The sequence below is a fragment of the Pundamilia nyererei genome, unplaced genomic scaffold (genome assembly GCF_000239375.1).
Source record: "Pundamilia nyererei isolate P.nyererei 1_Seehausen unplaced genomic scaffold, PunNye1.0 scaffold00374, whole genome shotgun sequence".
NCBI classification, from domain to species: domain Eukaryota; kingdom Metazoa; phylum Chordata; class Actinopteri; order Cichliformes; family Cichlidae; genus Pundamilia; species Pundamilia nyererei.
In genome coordinates this window covers 7,729-17,688 of record NW_005187775.1, presented here as the reverse complement: position 1 = coordinate 17,688, position 9,960 = coordinate 7,729, and the positions used below count along the sequence as shown (strand labels likewise).

The 9,960-nt window shown below is 40.8% G+C and overlaps 1 protein-coding gene across 1 annotated transcript in view; it reads right to left on the bottom strand.

Moving 5' to 3' along the window:
* Positions 1-9,960, bottom strand: part of ak2 (adenylate kinase 2) — a 15,496-nt gene continuing 5,536 nt past the window's right edge. Inside the window, exons 4-6 of the mRNA XM_005752715.2 lie at positions 8,768-8,840; positions 4,442-4,661; positions 1-262 (exon numbers count right to left, since the gene is read on the bottom strand). Coding sequence (XP_005752772.2) covers positions 255-262; positions 4,442-4,661; positions 8,768-8,840 — 301 coding nt within the window. The 3' untranslated portion in view covers positions 1-254. The remainder of the gene's footprint in view (positions 263-4,441; positions 4,662-8,767; positions 8,841-9,960) is intronic.

Below are 9,960 nucleotides of genomic sequence, written 5' to 3'. Positions count from 1 at the left end.
TTTGATGATTGTAGAAAAGCAGGAAATTTATTAGAAGGGAAAACATGAGGATTGTGACAACAAGATGGCTTTGTTTATTCCTGTCATGATCTACTTGAAATAGAAATGTGCAACAAAAACCCCAAAACAACCTTAACTTATTCAGTCTAAGGAGTCCCCTCTTATTGCCTGCCCCTCCCCTCCGTTTTTCTGCCCACCTGAGCTGTTTGCCAGCTCCAGTCCTTCGCCTCTGTGGGCATGAAGCAGCTCTGAACTCAACCAGCTGGAAGACAAGGGGGAGAAGGAAAGAAAAGTTTTGAGTGAATTTCTAGAGAAAACGTAACCAGGCATGACTTCAAAAACAAAGCTTCCTCGGTCAAACAAAATGTACCTGCCTATCTCACAAGCCCATAAAAAAATGCATTTAAGGTGGACAAAAACATCCAGACTTCGAATCAGATTAAACTATAGCACGTGTACATTTACAGCTTTCAAAGAGTGACAAAACGCATTGGAGGCATCACAAAGCACTGCATGGAATATTAAGGTAAATTTAGCATGAAATCGTCTCATTGTGTTGAGTAACAGTCTGAAATCTGCCTCCCGGGAGCGCCAAACATCTGTTGTCGTTTTTCATCACAACAGCCGGGAGAGACTAAAAATGCATCAGAATTCAAGGGAAAGAGGAAGGTAACACAGTCTGCATGCAAGAAGCTCCTACTGAACACCGGGTGACTACAGAGGAAGGAGGCGGCTCCAAAGGTCAAGGAGGAACAGAGGAGTGAAGGATGAACGCACAAAGAGGATACAACAGGAAAACCTAAAGGCTTTGTTGTTTGTAGAAGAACATTTTTAGAAAAAAAAAATTTTTTCCAGCTAAAACTGCTTCAGCGAACATAAAAATAAGTGGAAACTACAGAAACAAGATGAGATGAAACGAGATTAAACAGTATTCTTTGGAAGTCTCTATTTAGTGTGAAGGCGTTCGTTTCTTTTACTGGTTTTCCTTTTAGATCACAACTGTTTGATCTGAAACAGCCACCATCAAAACAAAAACAAAAGGTTAAATATAAAATACACCTTTTGGGAGCTGCAGAAACAAAAAAGACTGAACTTAAAACATTTCCTTGTAGTATCTACTGTTAAGGTTTTTGCAATCGTCCTTCAGCTCATGTCTGATCCTTGTGACGTCACACAAAGTGATGTCAGTGCTGAGAGCCTGAAGCACAGCAGAAACACAAGTTTAAAAAAAATAAAGTTCACAGTTAAAATGTAACTTTTGATCTCCATTTTCAGACCTCTGAAGTAAAAAAAATAAAAAAATAAACAGGCATCTTAAGAGGGGGAAAAAAAGGAGCTTGAGATGGCTTCATTGTGTGTGTTTAGCTCACGACTCTTTAATGTGGAACTGCATTGCATATCAACCCTGCAATAAGTGATTTTGTGCCACTTAGGGGCAGCAGACCCAAGCTGAATCACTATACACACTGACATACAGTAGTGTCTTTTCCTCATTTTCTGTCACATATATACAGCACACACTGTTGCAAATACACACAGCAAGCTCATTAAATATGGCCCGAATTTCAACTACTGCACGCATGTTTCTCCACACATAGCACATATTCATATCTTTAAAAGTCCCCAGACTTCACACAACTCCAATTCAGAGATGTTTCTTTGTACTCCTGGATCTGTTTGAAGCCACTGAGAGGAAATGTGTTTCATATAGTCTTCTCAGGCGCGCAGAAGCCCCACAAAACTGATGCTCAAGCCTTGATTACGAGCTGATAAAAAAGCAGGAGGAGATAAACCGGCTCAGTTCATACAGTGGATGAACTGAGCCCAGTTTAAGGTAAATATGAAACTGGAAATTAGCACAGCACGTCCCCTTTTAAGTCGATACAGTGACAGTAAGAAAACACTTGCTTCTTTACACATCTTGCAGCCAAAGAACATTCAAGCATTTTTTAAACTATATTTTGGTCTCGACCAACTCTAGAGGAAACCATCTTGCTCTTTATCTGCTAAACATTTAATTCCAAGTCTTAGTTATCTGTAGCTGTACAGGTAGTAGGTTTTGCATGAACAGATCCCTGCTTTGGCTGAAAAATTACACCTCAAGAGTGGCGAGGTGATTGTGTTTTATCATAAAATCTAATCATAGCTGCTAAAAGTCTTCATGTCTTCCCAGAACTCTTAAAGTTTGGTCACAGTTATTTTAGGAACTAAACACCAGAGAAAAACCCCAAGAGTGTTTTTTTTCTAATTACCCATCGGCAGTAAACATGCTGACTAAACTGAAATGTCAGTTATCTGGTTGCGAATCAGTCATCACGGATTCAGACGTGAAATTATCTGACAGATTCTTGGAAGCGGTTCGAACTATTAAAATTCCAGGATCAGCGTCAAGGAAACAACATGTTGGAACCAAAACTTTGTAAACGCTGCAAAAATATTACTGGTATTAACAGGCTGAGCTGACATCATGCCAAAAAGTGAGCATCCTGTTTCACAGTTAAGTACATAGTGATTAAAAAATTAACGGTATTACGACGTAAAAAAGATGAAGTGTGTTCTGGGAAACAACTTGGGGGAAGGAAGTGTCCACTTTCCACTCCTGATTCATCACTTCTGTAGCAAACTATATTAGGAAACACAAATGAGTCTTGTTCTACACTTTCCAACATATCAATAGATCGCTATTTCTGGATCCACTGTCAAGCTGCTCTAGACCAGGGGTGTCGGACTCCAGGCCTCGATGGCCGGCGTCCTGCAGGTTTTAGATCTCACCCTGGGTCAACACACCTGAATAAAATGATTAGCTCATTACCAGGCCTCTGCAGAACTTCAAGACTTGTGGCGACAAGTACTTTCCAATATCACCTCTAGTGACGTGCAATCATACTTTTGAGCTTTTCTCTCTGCCAGCGTGCTGCACCACACCCACCGCGGGCAGCAATGTGTGGATGGGAGGCCAAAACTGTGAGAAAACGATGGTGTGGACGTAGCCTTAGGTAAAGCACAATGTCTTCTGCATAGAAAACAGAAGTGCATTAAGGATCTTTATCAGTAACTGAGGCGGTCAAAGTGTGAAGATACAAGCTATTTTTTTCCTTTAAGCACTGAAAGCAATACCACTAATATGAGAGCAAACTGATGTTCCAGTCTTGATCTGCTGACTCTGTTTAAAAACATTTTAAGTCCGTGTGTGTCAGACTGAGCAGATTTGTGACTGGTTCAGCTAACATGCTGGTGTTTTCACAGTTAGCGAGGGAAAAATACGCTGACCTGACTGAAGTACACGAGGGAAAACAGCTTTAAACTCACACATAGGTGCATAAATTGTACTGCAAAACTCATTTTTGTATTTTTGGCAAATGTCGGCATTAAATTGATGCTAAACAATGACGCAACTTATGTCAGGTAAAGCTCAACTTATAAGCAGCGTTTAATTTTTTGCCATTAGAGTTAAGTGGAAATCTGATTACCAGCGAGTCTCAGAGACACAGATGGCCTTGAGAAGTTAAAGCAATACTAAATATAAAAGTAGACTTTCAATCATACCTGTGTTTAGATCTGAGCGAGTTGTGAGTATCGCTGTTGATGCAAATTGCAGCAGTTGGGCACTACGGGGTTTTAAAGTACCTTAATTGTGTACTTGAGTGCGTCATTGGCCACGGGGCCAATCTGTGGCCAAGAACTCACCCTCTTGTTTTCAGAACACACCTGAGGCTGTTGCCACAAACATTACTGTGCCTCAACTTTCCCCCTGCACCCTGCTGCAGAGGTTCAGTCTGCAGACCTCTAACATCAGAATATAATTCATACTATGACACACTCCACTTCCGGTTTTGCTTTTTCTTGCACTTCAGATGCATTCAGGGACAAGAAGGAGCAGCAAGTACAGCTGGTTTGGAAAAACAGAAGATCTAATCTAACATTAGGAGAAAAGGTGAAGAAAAAAGGGCAAAGCCATTGATTAAACAAGAGCAAACCTGTCCAGCAAAGGCAAACAATATGCAACAAATGTCAATATTTTCAAAATGCGCTCTGGTGAGGAGCATCTATACAAACGTGCACGGCGTTCTGCACTGCTTAAATGTCAAAACCTTCTCACATCTCTACGGTGAAAAGCAGCAGTGTGGTGCTAATCGATGAGCTCTATTTTGGCTTCTTCTGTGATGAAGAGTAACGAAAACGATTCTACATCCGCTCTGTTCCTGTAACATTGATGATGCATTGCTGCTGAATTTCTTGAGCCGTGACGGCACACCGAGTCTCCATCTTCCCCGTTTACACTTCAAAGTTACATTTTGTTGCCACTCTGACACTCGATCCACTCTTGTATAATCTCCGCCACGCGGGGGGAAAGAAAACAAAACCAAAACATGAAAACAGTCAGGTGAAGGGCAATGCGGCAAAGAAGGAAAACTTTAAATGAAGAACACTTGGTCTTTACAGGCTGTGGCACGAGCGGGCATTTCCGTGGCGGCGGAGAACGCGGCTACGATGGAGGCGAAGACGACGTTTGGGCTCTGGGCAGCGTCGACGGCCGTGTGCAGACCCCTGGCACTGTAGTACTGCACCAGAGGGGACGTCTGCCGGTGGTAGGCTTCCAGGCGCGAGCGCAGGGTGTTCTCGTTGTCATCGCTGCGGCGGATCAGTGGCTCACCCGTCACCTGAGTGCAGAGTAAAAAAAAGAAAACACACAAGACGAATCAGAAACTGTGTTCTTCTGAGTTCGCAGATCTTTATCCCTTCTGCCTTCTTTCTTGCATACACAACGGCTTCTTCTTTGTTTCTACTCTGTAAGCGAGCAAAACAGGATTTTTTTGAAATTTTTGCTTTATTTAAAAATAAAAAATTGCATACAAAATGTAAAGCACGTTAAAAGTAGAAATGCCCGACAACACGATCGGTTGTGCAAGAACTGATTAAAAAAAAAAAAAGTAAATATCACATGACTAATCCAAAATGCATACAATTTTACTTTACGAGATATATTATTGTTTCAGTCTCTATTTTATCGTACAGTCTTTACCTTCCAACATAAAGTGAGTTGATGCAAATGTAGTTGTGATTTGGTGCTATACAAATAAAATGTAATTGGAATGTAATTAAAAAAGTAATATCTGATTTAATATAAAACGTCCTGTATTTAACTGTAAATTGTACAAATGAACTGTTGCATCGGAAACTGAGCAGATAGCGTTCGACAGTTTTCAAAGCGAAACTTTTCTCAATTTGTGCTTGGTACAATATTTCATCAGGGGAGAAACCCCCCCCAACCTTGTGAACACTTGATTTGTTGTTTCCGTTTCAATACTAAATAGTGTTTCAAACATCTTTCAATTAACCATAAAAGGCACAGCACCAATGAGTGTTCAATCCAAATTGGTTTTTTTGTGTCAATATAGAGTTAAATGCAATGCATGTGCACGCACAAATAGTGCAGTAGGACTAGCATTAAGCCCTGGTCACTCATTGACCATTAAACATTGCTTTTGTGCACTGGGATGTCAACATAGCAACATGATCATTCGCAGTCAGGTTTCTAGCACGTTGCCATAACTACAAAAGCTGTTGTTCCTCAAACTAATTTTTTTAAAAAGAAAAAGAAAAAAGAAAAACAACAGAAACAGGAATCAAAGCACCGACTTAGGATCTGATGTTTTTCTGCAGAATCTCTCCTTTAAGCTATCGCATTAATCTCCCCCTGTGCTGGCTGTGAGTCCCTGTGCTCTGGCACTGATGTACGACAACAAACACTTGCAGAGACAGACCTGCTTGCAGACTCAGACTCGTGCCTGCTGTCAGCACCTGATTACAAAAGCTGGGAGGTGAACGACACGCCGAAACAACTCCAAGGTGCAGCAGCAGTCATGTCCCACTTTTGAAACACTCGTGTTACACAGTACTTGTGGGTCCAGTCACACCTGACATTCATTACATGTAATGTTTCATGATTACCACATCACAACAGTGCAAGGTGCAAAATGTGTGCTCAAACGACACACACACACACACACACGAACCAGCTTGGTGCTAGTTTCTGCTACATTAGGTTCAACAGCACCTTAAACATCTGCACACACAGACTGAATTGTTGCAATTTTCACTAAAGCATAAAACTGTACAGTCGTTGGAACGTCAAGTATAAAACCCAAAGGAGAAACTGAATAATTAAAATTAAGTCTCTCTGCTGCACATTCCTTAATCCACAGAAATCTACTCATGGAAAAAACAGGAGACAATCTCAGGAAAACTTCAAAGCTCTCTACAGTTGTTTCTCCGCATCTTCAACAGCAGAAAGAAACATGAGATTATAACTTCCAGTTGTATTGCTTCCCCTTTTTCATGCATGTGTGCAGACGGAGCATGGTTAGACTGCCAAAAAAGAAAAACTTCAACTTGAGTTTATTTGAAGAGCAGACACTTCTAATGTGACTCATGTCACTTTATTAGTAACAGGATGTGTGAAAATGAACATCGAATACTACATTTCAAAGAGGAAACATGCCTCATGTATGCAAACACATTTTTCTACACATTAGTGGTTCTTATCTAACATTCACACACACTTATACTCCAATGAATGCATTGGAGAACAACTTGCCCAAGGACACTTTGGCATGCAGACTGAAGCAGCCAGGTATCGAACCACAAACCTTAAACCCTCCATGCACATAAACACAGGTAGTGTTTGTAATTTGGTAGCCCTTGTTCTGCCCTACAGCCACCTGAACTTGTTTTCCACCTGCAGCACATTCTGATTAAAGAAGCCCTCCAGTCTGCTGAAGAGCAGACAAACAATTACAGTCACAGCTAAAGTGCAGGTGGAATCTGAGAACGGTGGACTGTTGAATCAGAAACTCTTTGTAAAGCAGCCAACTGATATCATGGACTACCACAATGGAGACGTAAAGAGTGGAAAAGTGTTTAAGGAAAACGTGAGAAAGGACACACTGGCTGGCAGGCAGCGACTCAGCTTTTGGGTATCGGTGAAGATCTGCTAACTGTTCATCAAGTTTGATTAAATTCTGACAAACACTGCAGGAGTACTGGTTCTTGTGACGCGTGGGTGGATGACAGATAGCTCATTTTATAAGCTCATCAGTCCTTAACATAGATGAGCTAAATATAAGTCAGCAAAGAGACTTGGGGAGGTGTTAAGCTACCCGAGCGGTCTCTGTATGATAAACCCAGACATGGTCAACGCCATGTCTTCGTCTACTCACACACTGGTTGAACTCTACTTTGAACTTTTGCCATCTGCCAGGCTGAAACAACTTGTTAGCATTTTTAAAAATCAAGTTAGTAGATGGCCTAATACATGACCTTTGGTCTTTTATTTAGTACATGTGTCATAATCTCCTGTTGCAATAGCGCAGACAAGAAACTTCTCGCCGTCGCCACACAAATTTTATTCAGTTGCTGCCAGCAGACAAGTTCCCACATGCAGAAAATAAAATGAAGGAGTGAAGTATTCAACCCAATACTGAGTAACAGCCAGTGAAAAGTATTTGCCCCCTAAACCTAATGACTGGTTGTGCCATCAGCAGCAGCAAGAACTGGATTTAAATGTTTGTATAACTCGCAATCAGTCTTTCACATCGCTGTGGAGGATATTGACGCACTCTTATTGTTGCCACATTGGAGAGTACAAGAATGAACGGCCTGTTTATGGTCCTGCCAAAACATCTCAATCAGGTTTATGTCCGGACTTTGACCAGGCCACTGCAAAACTTTTTTTTTAAATTTTTGAGCCAATAAGAGGAGGACTTGTTGGTGTGTTTCAGATCATAGTCCTCCTGCTTAACTCAAGTAACCCAGGGCACAAAATGATGGCTTGACATTCCAGGATTTTCTGGTCAGGAGCAGAATTCATGTTTCTATCAGTTACAAGTCATCCAGAGCCTGAAGCATGAAAGCAGACCATCACACTACATCATGTTTGTCTGCTGGTTAAAAAAAATAATAATAAAATGCCATGTTCATTTTACTTCACATGTAACAGGATTCAAACCTTTACAAAGTTTGACTTTTGTGTCATCAGGCCACAGGATATTTTCTCTAAAGTCTTGGGGATCATCAAGATACATTTGCTAAATATCAGACGAGCCTTTTTTGTTCATCTCCCGTGGATGCCACTTTTGCCCAGTCTCTTTCTTATTGTTAAATCGCTATGTTGGTGCACCACTGTTCCAAATTTGCTCCACTTTCGGATAATGGCTCTCACTGTGGTTTGCTGGATTCCCAAAGCCTTAGAAATAGTTTTGTAACACTTTCCAGACACAGACTTTGTTTCTCGGTTGTTTCTTTAGACACATCTTTAGGCAAGACGTGTTGCTTGTGATCATGATGCAATCTTTTAGCCTACTTTGCTTTATCAGAAAGGTTGAAGAAAAATCTGGTTTATCACAGTTAGTTCATGATTTTGGGGGGCGTCATTTACTTTTCCACACAGGGTCAGGTAGGTTTGGATAGTTTTTTTCAGGTAATAAATGAAATCATCATTTAAAAACAGCATTTTGTGTTTATTCTTGCCATCCTTGCATAACATCAACATTTGTTCCAGTTGATTTGTTTGCTCCACTCGTTTGTGATACAGTTTGTTCTTTAAGAGCAGATTAGTGGCTCTATTTAATTGAGAAAATGTACTGAATAATCTAAAATGCATGGAAACACTGATCTAAATCTTTCTGCTGGTTTCCAGGCTGGCAGTCATTTTCGGTGGGTGGCAGTTTAGCCAGAAATGGTTTCTAAGTGGGTGGAAAGTACTTACGTCATCCTTCATGGACTCTTTGGGGGGGTTGAACTCCTCGTGGTAGGAGCGGCCGCTCGGCTGATGAATTAGTCTGGGGAAACAGAGGGAAGATGGTAAGCGGAAGCAGAGCACAGGACAAGGACGTTAAAGAAATCAGAGCAAGAGTGAAGGAGGTTTGACAACCACGGTGACTCATTAACTACTTAACTGTCCTTTTTTTCCCATCCCACATGATGCCCTTGTCCTACTTGGGCTTGAAAAGGCAGCAGTCTCTTCAAAAAGGACCCCCACAGAGAGAAAGATGACTCTCTGCAAACTAGATATGCTTTCTACTCAGCGTCACGTGTGAATAATGCGGAGTGGGTATAGTGAAGAAAGGGGACACCGATGAATGTCTGAAGAGACGTCTGCGTGTGGGTCAGCTTCAATTCAGGGCTCAGAGTCTCATACTGAGTGTTCTGAGACTTGTTTTGTAGATCATTAGACGTATTAATGTACTGCATAAGAACAAAAGTAAAAGGAGAGAAACACACCAAAGAAAACAAGAAGTAACAATTATAACTTATTGTCCAGTTCTCTCTCATTTCAACATGTACAGCTTATGCAAACATTAGGTCAGACCAGAAAGTAACACATTTCTGTTTCAGTTCACCAGTGCTGACTTTCTCAACAAAAGCTGAATGCAAATCTTGTAACAGTATGTATAACAATGTAATAGGGATAGAACGAGGAATGAATAATGATGAATCAGAATTCAGAATAACTGATGCATTGTTTTGAAATGTACCAGAATAAACTCCATTACTCGCATTTCCAGTTTACTTAGATGTGAAGGTCACCGAGGTTCAAAGTTATACAGGGTTGTGCGGTTACGTGTAACCGCACAACCCTGTGGTGTTGGCGACATACATAGGTGACACGCCACCAAAGTTCACTGCAGAAGTCTCAATCAGACATTGCAGGTTTCAGCAGACTAGCATTCTGGATATAGCTAACTGACAAACCCATGAGTACATGGCTGATTACCAAATTGCTACATAATCCACATTAAAGATGTTACTTTAGTAAACTTTCATTTATAGTTACAGAAATACAAAAGGTAAAATTCACAGCACATTAATATGAACATCACAAAGTGCTTCACAAAAAAATGATAAAACTTTAAAATGAAATGTTACCACTTTGAATATAATTTGTTCTACTGATATTCA